The following is a 17,643-nucleotide window of genomic DNA, read 5'->3' on the forward strand; positions in this document are numbered from 1 at the left end:
GGGAATGAGAGGCTTTGGTGCCTGGGAGAAAATTTCAGGGCTCTGATGGAGGCAGAGTACATGATGGGAGCGGGTACTGAGGCGAGCCAAGGAGATTTTGCAGGTTCTCAAAATCACCCGGGGGCCTCCCTAGAAGGCAGGCCCTGCATGCCCACACAGGATCCCTAGCTAAATGGGCGATCGAGGCCAGAGGACACACCTGGGAGAGTGTGGGGCCTTCTGGGCGCCTGGACTCTGTGTCACGATGCCTCCTGAAACTGGCTGCATGGAGATGAGGTGATTTGCCCAGGCAGGAGTTCCATTGAGTTTGCCCAGCAGGTTTGCCTAAGACACCTGCAGGCCTGCCAGGAGGGGATACGCTCTTCCCAGACCAGGTGACCCTTAATAGCGTCGTAAGTTGGAGGAGAGGCTGTGAAATGGGTTAGAAAATGTAGACCTACCCCCTAACATTTGGGGGCTCCAGGCAAGAGACAGTGGAGGCCAGCTCCCACGTGTCTAAATATTTGAAAGTAGCAAATCAAGCTAACAAACTATTAAATATAGTAAGTTCGCTCTTACCTTGACAAATACACCTTCATGACATCCTGAAGGCCAAGTTTGCCCTTATAATGTGTGGACTCCTTGGTGTTCCCTACTATAACGTGGTGGCCTGAGCAGAGCTGGCCCTGGGCTGGCTTCATACCCTGGCTCCATCTGGCACCAGGAAGAGCGTTGAGTGCACGTGTGTGGTCACTCAGGCCACATGTCCAAGCTCCAGATACACACGCACCCCCAAAAGTCACCCCTCGGCCACCCCCCAGGCTCATAGATATGTACACCATGGCATGGCCAGTCCACCCATGTTGGCAGGACAGACTTAGGCTAACAGCCCACACTGGCCTTGGGATTAAGCTCCGGGAATTGGGCAGGAACCCCGAGATCTGAGTACCTGAAGCAAGATCCAGCCACAGGGCACATGTGGGCTGGATGCTTGGCCCATGGCTGCTGGACTGTGGCTGGAGGAGAGCCATGCAGACCCCTAACTCATGGGCCACAGCAAGGGCCACTCTTGTCCCTAGACCAGGGCCAGCGCCCAGTGAGAGTGACAGTAGCCAACAAGGAGGAGCCTCAGAGGTTTCCTAGAAGAGTCGTCCGTCTGCCCAGGCGCCTCCTTGTCCTGGACTGGGCGTCTGCCCGATACCTCGTGCCTCAAGGTCATGCAGGTGTCACCGTCTCACGCTCCCGACACAGTGGGGACCTTGTTTTCCTCCTCTCATACTCCCTGACTCTAATCCCCACCAGTCTGTGCCATTTGGCTGGCCTCCTTGGCAGAAAGGTGACAAAAGGCCGTGTCTCTGAAGAGTCCAAACCCTCAAGCAGAACCCAAAGCCTCCTTGAGTCTGTATGAGCTGATAGCCAAGGGTCCTGACCTCCAGGTCCAGACTCTGGCGTCCTCTCACCTCCCACTGCTGGGGTGCTGGAGGGAGTCACTTGAAGCAGGTTCATGGATCCGAGAAGCAGAGCTGTCACACTGCTTACAGCAAGCCTCTTTCCTCCCCTCCTGCACTCATGCTACTCCCCCACTGCCTACACCAGCCTTCTCCATCAAGCCCCACCTCCCAGTGTTTCTCAACATCTACCTCGACTCCGGCCAGCTCACCTCCTCCCCCAGGCTCTTCCTCTGCTCCCAACATCCGCTCATCTGCCCCTGACTCAACTTTCTCCTTATGTCTGTCCACATTACTTTCATCCTTCAAGGTACACTTTAAATTTCACCTCCATGAAAGATGCCCAGTGCTTTCATTAATCCTTCTCCTGGTGTATCACCTGTATTGTTTACCACCTGGACTCCACGTTTGGCCCATGAATTACATTCGTGTAGTACTTACACCATATGGCATTAGTGTTCTTTCCTTGTTACACAGAAATCATAGGACTAGAAGAGATCTTAAAGACCATCTAGTCTAACCCTCATTTTCTGAAACCAAAAGAGAAAGGTTTCATGACTTACCCAAGCTGAAACTGCTAAAATTACACTCAGCTCTTTTAACCCAACCTAGGACTTGCCCCACAGCCTCTTGCTGCCTCTCTACACCGTGTCACCCACAGGATGGGGCCGTCATGAGGTGCAATCACGTGATATACTCAGCTGGGCAAATGGTGCCCGTGTTTGCTGGCGGGAGAGAGTGCAGAGCTGCAGTCCCCTTCTGTAGACCTAAGTTTTTCAAGTTCCTTGCTATTGGTTTTAATAAACACCCAGCAAAAAAGTGGTTACCAGAGGTCACCCAGATTTTCTCAGACCAGCTCTGATTTCCTGCTGTACCTCTTTTAATTCAAAAAGAATAAGCCCAATTCCTACTCCACCATGGCAGAGGGCCAGCTCCTCTGACTGCCAATTCCATAATCCCTTACAGTTTCACTTTGGAAGCCCAGAGAGCATCTTAGCAAGCCTCCCCTCCGACCTTCACAGGGGCTGACGAGAAGCCCCAGGCGGGAGGCTAGTGGGCCACAGCGGGAAAGGGGCCGAGCGCGCAGCCAAGGAGTAACCGAGTAGAGGGGCCCGGCTTTAACAGAGGATGAGTGCAAGGAAAAAACAGACTGGGGACAGAAGAGCAGGGAGTACTGGGGACATGGTGACCTGCCCAAAATAAGGCCCCTAAACTCCAAGTAAACTCCCCAATTCAAAAGCAGCTGGAATAGGGCAGAGCAAACACTTTTCTCTTCTCCCCCCCTCTCTGGTTGCTCTGCTCACTGCAAGGAAGTATAATAGAATAATGAGCCACGTTGTGTCACCCGAGCAGCTCCGGAAGAACGTGGGCAGACGCCTGGCTGGGTGGCTGACTTTCTCTGTTTCTGGTAGAGATTTTATAAATATTCGGGGAGTTTGATCTGAGGCTGGTGGTGGGGAGGCGAGGGGAGCAGCAGAGGGGGGAGATAACTCAGCCCACAGGGTTCTTGGACCTCTCTGAGGTCTGCTTTTAATTAGCGTCACCAAGGCAACAGCTCATCTGCTACAGATCCCCTCGCTCCCTGCAAAGCATCCTCAACGCATTATGCCTTTCCTTTAATAGTGAATCTGCTGCCATCAGCCTTCCTCCAAATCCCCTCCCCTCAGCCCCACACCTCCTAGCCTTGGGGAAAGAAGATAATTAGTGGGGAGACTAACTCAGTCTAACTCTCTCAGGCTAGCATAGAGAGACAGAGCCACAATCATCCTGTTCCAAGGGTGGTGATTGATCCCGGGACCATTGAAGGCTAGGTGGTAATGAGTTTGGGGTAACCAGGCTGCAGCAGCAACCCAGTTCCAGTTCCTCCTCCGTTTTGCACACCCAGCCTTGACTCTTGTCTCCTCTCTGCCTGACCTGACCTTTCCCCTCCACATACACACACTTATTCTTGACCAAGGCAAACATTTGCAGAGTTCCCAAGGAATGACCTTGCCAGTCACCGTGCTGATAAGTTCCAGATGCCCAGTGAAGCACAGGCCCGTGTGTGTCTCTGGTTTTCACCAAGGTGTCCAGGGGGTTCTAAAAGGGTAGTGTCGGGGAGGTGGAAGCTGGCCAGGGGAGAAAGGGAGGCCCACGAATGCAAGGCAGTGTGAGAGTGGGCAAGTTCACCCAAAGAGGTGACAGTTTCACCTTGGGGAGGAGAGAGCCAAGCTGTATGATCAGCACGGCTGGGTAGGGAATGAGCCCCCAGAGCCTGTCACCCCAGCACTGCAGATGCTTCAGCGGTTACTGCATAGAACTCCACTTATCTGCTTAAAAATTGGCTCCCTTTAGCTGTGAGCTCCGTGGGGCCACAGCCAGGGAATCTTGGTCTCTGCCGCATGCCAGCGTCAGCCCAGCACCTCCGTGCAGGAGGCCCTTGGTGATGTCTGTTGAAAGAGAGTTGTCAGGGGATGGATGGCAGGGGCTGGGTTTTCTGGGATGTCTTTGTGCTCCTAAGCAGACCTGAGCCCCAGCCTCTCCTTTCTGTGGAATGCAGGTCACCCTAGCCCTCCTTAGAGATCGTACTCAAAGCTAAAACTAAACTAAAAAGCCAGAGAAAGCCCTCCCCAGCTACAAATGGAGCTGAACCAGGAACCCAAGGCATGTGGGCTCAGACAAAGCTCTCCCCTCCTTCGTGCTGGTGTTCCTTTTCCCACCAAGTTTGGCCCTGGAGGAGCAAACTGAGTTCCTCTGCTGGTCTGAGCAGGAAATTCCTGTCAGCTCATGGGAGAGGCCAACTGGGGGAGATTTCATCACATAGATCCCCCCCCATGCCAAGATACAGAGTCGTATCAAAGTCTTATCCTGGCCCTGGGGGGCAGCTGGGCTCCACCGTCATCCACTCTGTGCCTCACTCAAGGACCTGCCAGCCTTTCTCACCCGAAGCTGATGGGGGTTTTTTCAACAGTCAGTCAAGGAACAAGGGAGGAGTGAGACGATTGACAATCATTAAGCACAGCTGACTGGGCTGCACGGGTGGTTTTCTGGTCCACTCTGGTGGCAGAGTCATCGAAGAGGCAGAGAAGTGCCAGGCCCAACAGCACAGATAAGTGTGGGTTAAGGAAGGCAGCAGGATGTGGATCTTCACTCCTCAAAGTGTGGTCCGGGGCCTGCAGCCTGGCCATCACCCGCAGCTGGTTCCAGAGGCAGAATCTCAGGCCCCTATTGGATCAGGGAACGTGTTATAACACAACGGTCAGGTGATTGGAGGCACATTTGAGTCTGAGACACACTGGAGCACAGGAAGGAACAGAGGAATGCTTCCATCTCCAACCTCGTGGATTCTAATTCCAGCTCTGACCCTCAGTTACTGTGTGATGTTAGGTAAATTAAGCCCTCTCTTTGAGCTTGTTTCCTCACTTTAAAGCAGAGGTGGTGTTGTCTATCATAAAAGCACCAGCAGGCCAACCCCAGTAAAAATTAGCAGCACAGAGTTGCTTGCTCAGAGAGCATTAGTATCCACGGCTTCCCCAGGCCAGCTGCCCAGGACGTGGGGTTTGCCATTTCACGTCTGTGTTTTCAGCAAGGGTGGGGGGTGGGTTGCGGATTTATAGATCCCTGATCATGAACTCTGAAGCCAACAGCCATAGCTTTTCATCTCCACCTACCCCACAAGCGAAATAAGGGTGGTGAGTGCCCTCGGGGAAGGATGGAGAGCTGTGTGGGAAGGTGCTGAATGAATGTGGACAGGCAGGGCCAGGCGGAGAGGCGGGGCTTCTAGGAAGAGGAGACACAGCATCTGACTTTGGTAATGGAACCTCATAAATGGCACTCTGACCATTTCCCACAAGCAAGTAGTATAGAGTCTGGATTTCATTTCTTTTACCCTCTCTGCATTTCCTGGAGAGAAGATAGGATTCCGTCGTGGTTGGGGAAGTGGGTGGGGTGGGGGATACTAACTCACTCCCCAGTCTCCCGTGTTGGTGTGTTCTGTAGCTAGAGTTCCCTGCACTTTCCTGGGCTAATGTAACGGGGCCTGCTGGGACCTTGAGGTCTCCATGAATGGTTCATTTTGCAGAGCTGCTTCCCAGCGGTGCTTGGCTGAAGTTGCTTTTCAAATTAGTTTTGGGGAGAAGCAAGAAGGCCAGCCCCTGGGTGTTCCCTGGAATGTGCTGGCTGATGACCTGGGTGAGTCACTGAAACTTGCTAAGCCTCAGTTTCCTCCTGGGATGATAATATTAAGACAAGAAACTCCCTGAAGATGCCATGAAGGTCTCTACCCATTCTGGGACGATGGGATGGCTGGGGGATTAAATGAGGTGATATTGATAAGGAACGTGGTGCAGAGAGAGGTGTATGGTCCATGTTCGTTAGCTGCGGTTCTTGGGGCCATTAGAAGACGTGGGTCTTAGACAGGGGATCTTGGACAGGGGGCCTTGGCCGAAAATCACACATAAGAGAGGGGCCTCCATTTGCAAGGCCAGCCTCCCCACTCCTGTGCAGGTCAGCGACGGGCCCTTCCCCTCCCCCGCCCTTCATCTTTCTTTCTTTAGCCTCAGAAGTCAAGACCTGAGACTCTCCAGGTGACCCCAGTGAGTTTAAAGCTCAGAAATAAATACGTGCTGTCCCGTACCCACCCCCAGGACTGCCGCAGGCCCCTCCCAACCTGGGGACGGGCTCTTCCTCCCTCTCCCTCGGGCTTCCTCTCCTGCTGGAAGCCAGGCCTGCGCGGCGCCCTCGGGAAGGTACCTCCTCCGCATGTCTGCTGGTCCCGGGGGCCCCGCATGGGCGGGTGAGCCTCGTCCTGGTCCAGCACAGACTCTCCTCTTCCTGGGTTTGTTAGGAGCCTGACCGGGCCCCGAGTCTCATGACTTCCACAGATGTTTCTGCTTAAGCAGCCCTGGCATGTTTACGGCCTGTTTTTTCCATCCTCGCTTCTCCTCTGTCCCAGCAGCCCTGAACGCAGTTTGGACTTCATTTTCTTTCTAATGGTTACAGGGATAGAAAGGACTATTTTTTTTCTTTTTTTTTTTTTCCTTTTTCTTTTGCTCTTCGAGTCACACACACACACACAAACACACACACTCACACACACACACTCACACACTCACTCCATATGCACACAAATCTGTGCTCATGGTATGTATTTGTCAAAGTTGCACTGACATTTCTTTTTGCTTCAGAATGAGCCCCAGTTCAAAGCCTCCCTCCCTGCCTCCAGTCACACCTCATGTTCATCCCCTGCTTGTCCCCACACAGGTCACCCCAGGGCAACTGATTAGTGTGTCCTCCCAGATCCGGATTCTGAAAGCTAGCGCTGGCCTCAGCCTCAGGCCTGTCCCTCCAGCAAGACACGCGGAGCCTCATGTCCATCAGGACCTGTGGGTCTGGGAAGGTTTCGCTGCCTGATGGAGGGAGAGCTGGGACCGCAGTCAGCCCACATCTCGTCAAACTGCCCGGCCAGCTGGCATGCCCCAGGCTCAGGTGGGGCCAAGGTGACAGCTGTTAAAAAATGGAACGAGTTCTCCACGGGTAGGTGACAAGCTTGAAACCAGTCTGGCCACTCCTCACATCGACACCTGTAATTCCACCTGGCTGCCGGCATGCGGGTGTTCCCAGCCCCTGCCCTGCAGGGCTTGGGGTCACTGTCTCAGAGTCTGGTTCCCAGAACAAAGCAAGCCTAGAGATGTCGGGTCTTCGGCTGAAGGAAGACCTGCTGCCTTATGTGGGTTGCCCATTTCCTGGGAGGGCCATCCAGTCTTAATTCCTCCATGTCCCTGCAGCCTTCTACCTGACTGTCTGACGATACAGACTCACCTCTCAGGGTATGTCTAATGCTGAGCTAACCACCAACTACTGCAGACCACCGTGGGCGACCTGACGCTGACCGTGACCATGGCAGTAGGGGGCAGGGAGGCTTCAGGATGTCCCATCTTCAACACCCTCATCATGATGGGCCTTTCCAGAGGGACGATGGGTGGGTGGCTGAGCTCAGCCACACCTAAGGAGGTCAAGGCAGCCACTGTCCCCTCTCCCTCCATTGTGCTAGTGTCACCAGCTGCAATGTACCCAGAGCCCTGTCTTCTCTCCTGCCTACTGAAACAAGTTAAAGCCCTGCCTCTTGTCTGTTCATGTTCTGGAGGCTGAGTTGTGACACTTTCCCCACAATGGATTAAGGGAGGCTGCTAGACGAAGTCAGCCACAGTGGGATGAGCTTGGGTTCCAACAACAGGTGACACGTGTGAGGACTGTGGGGAGTGGAGGCTGGAAGAAGACTGGAAAGCACGAGCGAGAGAACAATGGTCCCCTGTGCCGGGCTCACCAAGCTGGGCATGCTGAACGGCAGCCGCCACGCAGAGTCTTGAGAATGTCCCCTTCTGTATGCCTCACTTGTCACACACGCACCAACAAAGAGGAAGAGGGGAGCCGTCCCCTTGGCTTTTCTATTCCTAAGTCCCTCCAGAACCCTCCTCCAACATGGACACTTCTCCAGAAACAACTATATGGTGACATCACAACCAGCAATCCTTCTGATGGTTAAAATCAATTCAACATCAACAGCCCTGTGACTCTGACGCTCTGCTTCCCTGGGGTTTGCCCCTTTGTGTGTATGTGAGGGGCAAGGAGGTGAGTGGGGGAGATGCAGTTGCTGGTTTCATCCTGCTGCTCCCCAGGGTTTCCCACAACAAGTATCTGCAAGAGCATCTCTCCCCTCGTTGCTCAGATGTGCCCGGTTCCTGCTACCATGTGAGGCTCTGGCTTTGCTTGGGGAGAACTTTACGGATCCCGAATGGTCATCGGACTTGCAGTCTTGAGCCCTGGGGAGGTGGAAGTGATCGGCCAGCCAGGTGCCCAACACAGTTCTCCTGTCACCTCCCTTTTCTCCTGTCACTAGTGGATCCCACTGTAGGAATGGAGCCTGGAAACTAGAACGGTGCGGAGCCTGGCAGAGTGGGCTGCTAGCGACTTTCAGATGGTCAAAGGGAAGCCCACTCTCCCTGTTCTCCAAAGGTCCCCATCCCTGAGGGGCCTGGCCCAGCCTTCTTTCCAGATGGCTGTGATGTCGCGTCCCCTCCTTATAAGGAGGGAGGAAGTGGATATTTTCCAGGACCTCAAGGACCAAACCCCCTCCCTATCTCAGGAGGCCCTGCTTTCATGGGCTGATAGGGGAACAGCAAAACCCCAGAGGCCTAAACTGCACCATAAATGTGAGGGCAGAGGTGCAGTGGAGGGGGGAGGGGTGTGTGTGTGTTCAAGGGAAGGGAGGGAGGAGGAAGCAGGTCTTCCTTGAATTCAAAGGGAGGACTCTGTCACAAGAAGAGGACTGAGTGGCCCCAAATGCTTTAAACATATGTATCCCAATTTTCAAATAATCACAGTAGTAAAACTAATGATTTTTTGGCTCTCGTTCAGGGAAATCTTCCTCTGTGCTAGACACTTAGCATATATTTATCTCATTTAATTCTGTGAGGATCTATGGGGTACAAGTATTATGTAATTTTTCATGTGGATTTGCCATGTGCTAGATACTGTTCAAAGTGCCTGACATCGATTCACAACATTCTATTTGCTGTTATCTCATTGTACAGATGAGGAAACTGAGGCACTGAGCATTTTGACATTGATTTCCTTTGGCAAATGTAAATCAAACACCTCTTGTGCGTTAGGCACTGCACTAGTGGCTCCATGTGGGACCCAGGGTTGAATCAGACATCGATCTTATCCTCTGGGTATCAACAAGGTCCACGGCCAGGACCAGCAGAATGGGCTCAGGGTGGGATTCCAGAACTTGAAATGGGGAATGATGAAAATAGGGCCTCCTAAGGTATCCCAGAGAGATGGGCACACCAGGAGGTCTCCCAAGCAGGAACCCAAGCACAGGACCAAGACAGAACCTGTTGTCAGACTGAGGAGCAGCAGCAGGACAGACAGAACCAGGTCCATTTTATTCTGCCTGCAGTAGGGCCTGAAGAGCAGAGACTGCAGGTCGGGGCCAAGTCGTCTCAGTGGTAGAGAGAAGGAAACTGTAGAAGAGACCAAACAGGGCCCGTCCTTGTGGGCTTCAATGAGGAAAAGAGATAAGATCTGATGAGACAGGGAGGAAATTCATGTCCTTAGTGTAACAGGCTGGCAAATGGGCATTGGGCTCCTCCTCCTCAGTTACAAGAAGCCAAGATGCAGCTGCCTGGCACCAGGGCTGGTTGGAAGTGGGGGACTTCTCTGGGCTGGTTGAGAATGGCCCCACTACTGTCCAATTATGGACGTGAAGAGAGGCTCCCACTGCCGTTGCACACATCGCCATCACCCAGGATGGGAATATTGATCTGTTCCCAGCCCCCTCGCTATAAACTTCCTAAACTTCCCCAACATCGGTCTCCAGCGTGGAAGAAAGACGGGGGTAACCAGGGGAGGTGGTGGAAGATAGCCATGTTCTGTTGCAGTAAATCTTTCCCAGAAGCCCTGCCTGTTTTCCTAGAAGAGGAGACAGCTGAGCTCATCAGCCTGGGCTGGAACGGCCCAGAAAGAATCCTTCCCAACCCCCAGAAGACCCCTGAGCAGCTTGGGAAAGGAAAGGCTCCCTGGGGTGCTTTGTTTGTGGACGTGGGACTGTCAGACTGGGCAGGGATGTCTGGTGACACAGGCGAGCAGCTGAGAGGGAAGGAGGGCCCTTGGAGGTAGGACGAACATGTTTGCCTAAGGGGGATCTTGTGATCTGCCCAGCCCCCCACCCCCACTCTCTTTAAAGAGCTGACTTCAGGGTTTTTATACGCACTGGAGACTACAATTTCCTCTCCCAGAAACCCCAGTAAACTGTGAGTGAGTGTGCTTGTGCACGCGTGTGCGGTGCATGCACGCGTCAGTGTTCTTCCCCACCTATTTTTAATTTCTCCTACTTTGCACATTTTAGCCACCATATGCATTCCCATGACACTTCCCTTTAACTCTTCCTCTCCGTGAAGTCTTCCTCTACAGGCCTCTTTTGGAAGCCTCAGGGCCTCAGAGGATTGGCAAGAGGGTCTTAGACTTTGCCCTGAAACGAGAATTTCTTCCTTCGAGATCTCATCATTTAACGGCCGGTGCTGAAGATGTGGGCAGGGCTGCTGAGATGGGAAGGGGGCAACGGCACAGGAGGTGACCACTGATCTGCCCCCCACTGACCCAGCCTTCTAGGTGTGCAGCACGTACCCCTCCACCTCGGAGACGTCCTCTCTGGCTTCCTCTGGGCTGAAGTCCCAGCACTATGGAAACTGGAGGTGTCTAGGCACACCCCCATGTGGCAGCTTGAGTTTCCTGAAGTCAGGTTGAACTGGGAACCAGTGACCTAGATTTTGCCCCAGATTCTCAGCTGGGAGTTTGCTCAGTGCTCTCCTCTGACTAGGCCAAACCCAGTGTTTGGGTAAACTCCTTGTCGTGCTGGGAGCCTGAGCCTTTGCACTATTCCCCTCGTGACTAGCTATCTAACGGAGCAGAACAGCGACACCGACAATACTAAACATGGAAGATGATTCAAAATGATGGGTGATTCAGTCCAGAATGCATGCTTCCCGCTGCCTTTACTGACTTAGCCTTGCTAATTACAAGCTTCCCCAGCTATTACAATGATCTCACCTCTCCTGTCAAAAAGATGACCAGGTCTATGGGGAACCAGGTAAGGGACCCCGTTTTGTCTCATATAAGACATCTGTGAAGAAATAAGTTGCATACAGCTATCTTTTTACATTAATGAATGTTTCTGCACAATTGAGAGAACTTTCAGGACTGCTCAAGCTTGAGTAGATTATTTATCCTTGTGTTTTGAGCAAGGATTTTCAGGGGAGGGAGTCAACTGCGATGCAGTTTCTCTGGCCAACAAATGGCCGATAGCTTTTGAAGAAGGACCAAGTGACTTGTGACCAGGACAATGAAGCAGCCTGAGTTAGTTTCCCCAGTGTGTACAAATTGTTATCTACAATAGCAAAAAAAAAAAAAGAGGGGCACAACCTAAATGTTTACCCATAGGGTATTAGTTGAAGGAACATCTGTATGATGGAAGACTAAGCAGTCATTAGAATTATGTGCTAGAAGAAGGCTTATCTCACGGGAAAATGTTCATAACATATCATTAAAGGGAAAAGCAGATTACAAGGCAGTATATACAGAATGTAGCAGTTCTGCAAGAAAAAAAAACACACATTTTTTAACTGGAAGAATATGAATAAAAACATTAACAGTGCTGCCTCTGGGTATTAAGATTTGGCTTGATTTTTGTTTTCTTTCTTGGATTTGTCTCTATCTTTCAGAGTTTCTCCCATGAACATATATTATTCCAAAATCAGGAAAAAATTATATTTAAAAAATGATTATCTGAGGGATCAACAGATGTGTTTCCTGTTTCTTATCCCATGTCTATTCTCCATTTTATTTTGGAGATTCGAATTCCTCAGCCCTTCCCACAACAGATACCGATGGGGCAAGAAGCCTAGAATAGCCCATGTCCTAAACAACAGTGCCAAGGGGTCACTGACAGTAACAGCTACGGAAAGGGTTCGTGTCTGCCTGGCACTGGGAATAAATCATTTTTTTTCCTCATCAGGAATAAGCTTCTCAGGGGGGAGGGCCATAGCTCAGTGGTAGATCACATGCTTAGCATGCATGAGGTCCTGGGTCCAATCCCCAGTACCTCCATTAAAAAAAAAAAAAATCTTCTCCAAGGGATCTTTAATTAAGTGTATAGGGGCTCCCAGAGGACAATTATAAACCTCAACAGCTGTTCCGTGGGTTTTCATCCCTTCTCCTGGGCCATTTGACAGCATCCTGTCCCTTGGAGTTTTGAAACCTGCTGTGGCAGTGAGATGGGAAGGAGCTGGAAGAGCCATGGCCCTTCTTCTCTTAAGGAAGGATGATGAAGGGACTTGGAGAGACCAAAACTAAGGGACTAGGACAACCTGGCTTTACGTGTCTAGTTCCAAGGAAGGTGTCCCATGTAGAGAGGAGACGAAGGGAGTAAGAAATGAGTTCATAGAAGGGAACAGTTGGACTATGGTAAAGTATGCTGCAGAACAGAGACAGGCCTGAGTGGACACCATTTCTGTCACAGACTTTAAAGAACCTTTCTAGCTTTTAGCTGTACCATATCACCACCGCCGTCCTAAGCAAATCGGTCTAGATCGTCGCCCTCCTCCCCACAGGAAACTGCACTCCAAGTGTTCCCCCTGTCCTGAAGTCACCACTCCTGTAGGTCGCAGATCTTACAGTAGGGGGAGCACTGCTGTCCTACCAGGCCACTATTTCAGCTGCCAACTCTGCCACTCTAGGGGTGCCACGTTACCCTACTGGTGCATAGTCAGATGGTGGCTTTTCTCAGTCAGCCTGTCCTTGGAAAATTCATTCCTCTATTGTATTGGAAAATTCCTCTTGTGTCTGTCATCGCAAACATCAGGAGACCAAGCTTTCCATTTTCTCAGAAGTAATTAACCAGCTACTGTCATTGAGACCGACACTGTTCCTGGAATTTTTTATTCCTCCTTTGAAAGCTGCAATCCAACCCCAAGAGATGAGATCTTAGGCAGGGGCCTGAGTTCTCCCAAAGCAGAGAAATAAGCTGAGGCTGGGCTAGTCTGGGGTCTGTACCCTCTCAGCCCCACCACTGAAATAATTTCCTGTCCTCTGCTCTTGATCGCCTAGGGACACCTGAGCATGGCAGAATAGAGACTGTGGAAGGAAGGGCCAGTCGAGGTGCACTTCCCTGTAGAATAAGGCTTCCACCAGACTGGCCCTTGATAAGGTGCCTCAATATAGGTAGATAGATAGATAGATAGATAGATAGATAGATAGATAGATAGATAGATCGATCGATCTATATCTGTATCTGTATCTATATCTATATCTATATCTATCTATATATAAATAAGGCAATAGACCTAGACTAACTCCAGTTGGAATGAAGTCTTGCCAGATCACAAGGTGGGGAGATGTTCACTTTTCAGATGATTGACACAGAAATATAAAGTACTGTATTCAGGGGGCACAAACCCAACAGATTAAACAGAGGATCCTCACAGTTTCAGTTCCCGGGATTTGCTAAAGCAGGGAAGTCAGCGTGAAAAAAGTAGACAAGGGTCCCCTTTTTCCCTCGAGTGCCATGGTGGGCTCAGTGATTTCAAATCTAAATTCTCAAAAAAAAGAAAAATCTAAATTCTCAAGAGCAAGTAGCTTCTGGGGAAGAGAGATCTACTTGTGCACAAAATGGTGCTACCAGTAGGAAACCCTTAGAACCTTGTTTTATTATCAAAGCTGATGATGAAGGTGAAGCTTTCAGCTGATGTCATGTTTAGACTATGTGAAACAAACCAACTCAAACCTCATTCATTCATTCCTGTGTCTGTTTAACAAACATCAGTTGAACACCTTGTACGAACATGAACCAAATACTATACATTGCCCATCATCCCTTCCAAGAGCTCACAGCCCAGGTGAAGGGCATTCAGGGAAACTGAGAAATTACAATAGATTATGGTTAGAGCCTAAAGCAAGAACGAACCCCAGAGCACAAAGACGAGGGGTGCTCACTCTCCCCATGACTTCCGGGGCTCTTCGCAGTACAGAAGACTTGTAAGTTGGGGTTGACCATGAGCAGGAATTTTCCAGGCAATTGAGCTGATGTTTTCATTGTAGACAAGAGTATGTTTCACTCTGCATCTGCACTCCAGGGAGTCAGGACACAGTGACTGTGACAGTGGGTGACAGCCTTCTGGAGAACATAGATACCACCACCCATCAGGAGCCATGACCACTCTTCGGTAGTGAACCCAGGGGGCTGGTGGCCCAAAGCAAGCCTTCATGTTTGAGGCAGCCAGAAGATATCTCAGACCAGAGTCCTGAAGCCAGCAGCATGTTCAGAGACAGCTCTTTCTCAGGAAAAGGAGGGTCCAGCTCTACTCAAGCATGTAGGCAAATATGCCTGGACAAAGATTAGAAAGGGCTTGCACAAGGGTAGGTCCAAACTGGCCATGGGTCTCAGTCCTGTGGTTATGCCCCGCACTCCCTCTGCCTGCCAAATCTACCCCCTTCGCCCCCCAAGCGACTGATGAGCATGCACTCATGGTAAGAAGAGTTTCCCAGCATTCCTAGAGCAAACCTCTAGGTTTACCTCACCCCACCCTTGGCTCAGGTGCCATCTTACCTGGATCCGAAGTCACAGCATTCATTTACTTACATGTCTCCCTGAGGGCACCATCTCTGCAACCCCAGTGCCTACCTGAGTGCCTGGTGAACTTTTATTGAATGGATGCAGGCTTGCACTTGTGTAGTGAGCATGCCTTGGAGTCTTCTAACAGAGCAGAAGATATTCTACTGCCAAGTCCTTCCTGATAAAAATCATACAGTGTCTAATACCCCTGTTTCACATATAAAGAAACTGAAGTGTGACGGGAAGCCAGTCCAGCATTTAGTTTGTAGCAGATCCAGGGATGTAAATCCCAACCAGGATCAGGCTGGGACCAGAATTCCTAGGAGCCCCTGGGCCACTCCAAATCAGAGGAAATTCTAAACAAGCCAGAGCCTCACGAAGCAGTTCCACGGTGCTGGGCTCCAGAGTTCTGGAAGGTTCTCCTGGGCTGTGGGGCCGGGAGAAGCCCCACAGGCCCAGTGCAGTGTCAGGTTCCCCCTTTTCTGTCAGCAGGCAGGGAAGCAGGCCTTTAAGAAAATGGAGTCTTATTATTTGTTTGTTTTTACAGTGACTCATCTGTCATAACTGGGTTAAAGTCCACTTAGAGAAAAGGAGAACAAAAGACCTCCTGTTAGTGCTGGAAGTTTGCCTCTTAAGATATCACTGAGAGGAACTGGGAAGAAAAAAAGCCCAGCAGGGCAGAGGAAGCTGCGGGCCTTCAGGAACACAGCGGCACTTTGGAAAGGCAAACACGGCGGCGCTCACCTCCAGAGCCCTGTCTGCGCAGCCGCTCCCTCAGCTGCTGTGTTGGGGGAGACCCACAGCGGGCCAGGGCTCTATCCCCACACTCTCTGAACACAGGGAGGCTGCCAGGAGCTGTGGCAGTGTGGGCCAGACTCCATAGCCAACCAAAACTCCAGGCCAAGAAGGATGGTGATGATATGGGACTGAAATAGAGAACTTGAGTGCCCGACTCTTCGGACATTATATACCGTAACTCATTTCATACACACCCAGGAGGCTGGCACGCTAGCTCCCCAGGTGCAGCAGGAGGAGGTGCCATGAGGCAGAAGCCTGGCCCCGCCCCCTTTGGGAAACCCGCTGGCCTCAGTGCTGCTAGAGAAACCACGAGGCTTGTAGGCTCCCAAGTGGAGCGGGACCCGATTTCCAAGGGGCATCTTCCAGGGTGCAGACTCAGGCCATCTGACTCCAAGACCCGAGGACTCACCCTTTAGTCTCTGCAAATGGATAAAGAAAGTTGGAGAAAGACAAGACTTTACAGTTCTTTTCCCACAGCCCTCCATCCGAGCAGCCCCGCTGACGTTCAGCCTGTACTGTGACCTTTACCAATCAGCTCTTTATCAGCCACTCAGACCATGGGTGGGCCCTCTTCACCTTTATTGTAAGAAGCTGGAATTTCTCTGTTCCATGGCTATGAAAGAGGGATAAAAGAAAAAGAAGACAGAAATTCCCCAAAAGTCGCAAGTCGTTGCTCTATTCAGAAGCTCTTCACGTCACCCTCTTCCTTCCCAGGGGCCTGCTGGTCCCCTGGAGATTCGGCCTTGGCTGTGGGTCCCAGGCCTCTGCCCTGCAGGTGCCTGGGCCTTCTGGATCTCCCAATTCAAATAGTCCACCCTAATCATTCTATTTCCCGAACGACATGTTTTTGGTAATTTCTGACCAAACACCAAGGATTCTTCAACAGAAACCTCACAATGAAAGTGTTATTGTGCTAAGCTGCCTGTCTTTCCTCATGAATATCCTCGTTCCTTGGCCTGGGACAGACGGGTGTGGGAAACCGCCTGCATGCTGTGGTAGGCGCCATAGTTAAGCTGATCCTATGCAGGGCTGGTCCTCCAGTTTTCTGTACGCTGCTCTGTGACTTTGAGGGGATTAGTCCCACTAACAAGCAAGGCCCCCACAAACAATGGGTGGAGGGGAAACTCAAAAGAAGCGGATCCAATGGTCTTTAGGACGCTTCTCACTTTGGCTGGCCTCACGGGGATCAGGCCCCTGGTGAAATCACTAGAGATTTGGGGCTTAATTAAACCCTGGCTTTGGGCCAACATGCCGGTGGCCCCTTGAATTTCCCAGGTCCACCCAAGTGGTATAAACACCAGACTGAGAATGTGAACCACTTAGCTGATCCTGCAAGAGCCAGTCCTCATTAGCTAAGAGCCTGAGCAGTGCCAGCTCATAGGCCCAATCCCGGAAGCACAGCGTGACTTTAAGTTAATGGTCCCTACATCTGCACTCTTGGGGGATGCAGCTGGGGGGCTTTGCAGACCACCTCCACCTTTGTGGTCTTTGGGATTCCCTTCTTTTCCTGGCCTGATAAAGCCCAAACTCACCACCAGAGGTGACCAGATCATCCTTTTAGTGGGCTGTCCTTGATTACTCTTTGCACTTGGAGATCATTTTGCTTCTGAACAATGGTTGGAAATTGCACTGCCTGAAGCATAAGGATTGGAGATATTTCCTTACTTGAAGGTGCTTGGGAATTTCTTTTTTTTTTTTTAACTGGGAATTTCTTGTGTGAGGGAACCTACAAAATAAACAGGACAACTGCTTGCTTTCTTGAGTTTGGTGGTTTTGTTGATGCTTAGACCCAGCATTTGCTTATGACCCTTAAGGATGCAGCAGAGGAAGCTGCTCAGGCCCCCACATGGTCCAGGACTGAGCAAACAAAAGATCCATTCCTGAGCCCCACAGCCGGCGGGCCGTCAGATCCGTTTGGGTTTATCCTGCAACCACCCCTGAAGCATCGGACCCTGTAGTTGGTCTCATAGTTTCACCAGCAACTTGGGGGGCCTGGCAAGATGTGAGTCCTTTAGGAATGGCCTAGCCGCGGAAGGGGCGGGGCCACATACAACACCTCCCACCCCGGCTAGCTTTGTGACCTTGGCGGGCAGCATTATTCTCATCTTGGCCACAGGATCTGTGCCTGTAAACATTATGATAATAACTGCCACCAATTTTTCCCTAAAGGAGGCTGCAAGAGTGAATTAATTAATGTTTATTGAGCACTTGGAGTTCTTTGGAGAAAGGCCTTTATAAATATAAGGCATGATTAGAGGATATCAGTTT

The 17,643-nt window shown here is 51.1% G+C and overlaps 1 protein-coding gene across 3 annotated transcripts in view; it reads left to right on the top strand.

The window, feature by feature from the left end:
- The window catches only part of RAD51B (RAD51 paralog B), a 697,181-nt gene that overhangs the window by 609,782 nt on the left and 69,756 nt on the right, over positions 1-17,643 (top strand). Inside the window, exons 11-12 of one of the 3 annotated variants that reach the window (XR_010381010.1) lie at positions 6,669-6,941; positions 15,125-17,137. The exons of 1 other annotated variant lie outside the window; for it this stretch is intronic. Coding sequence is in view for 1 of the 2 variants with exons in the window: in XM_010976604.3 (XP_010974906.2) it covers positions 6,669-6,691 (23 nt within the window). In the remaining variant the exon portion in view is untranslated. Of the gene's footprint in view, positions 1-6,668; positions 11,634-15,124; positions 17,138-17,643 lie in introns of those variants that run through there. One more of the 3 variants, XM_010976604.3, reaches the window with a different exon arrangement.

This window comes from Camelus dromedarius, chromosome 5, assembly GCF_036321535.1.
Source record: "Camelus dromedarius isolate mCamDro1 chromosome 5, mCamDro1.pat, whole genome shotgun sequence".
Taxonomy (NCBI): Eukaryota; Metazoa; Chordata; class Mammalia; order Artiodactyla; family Camelidae; genus Camelus; species Camelus dromedarius.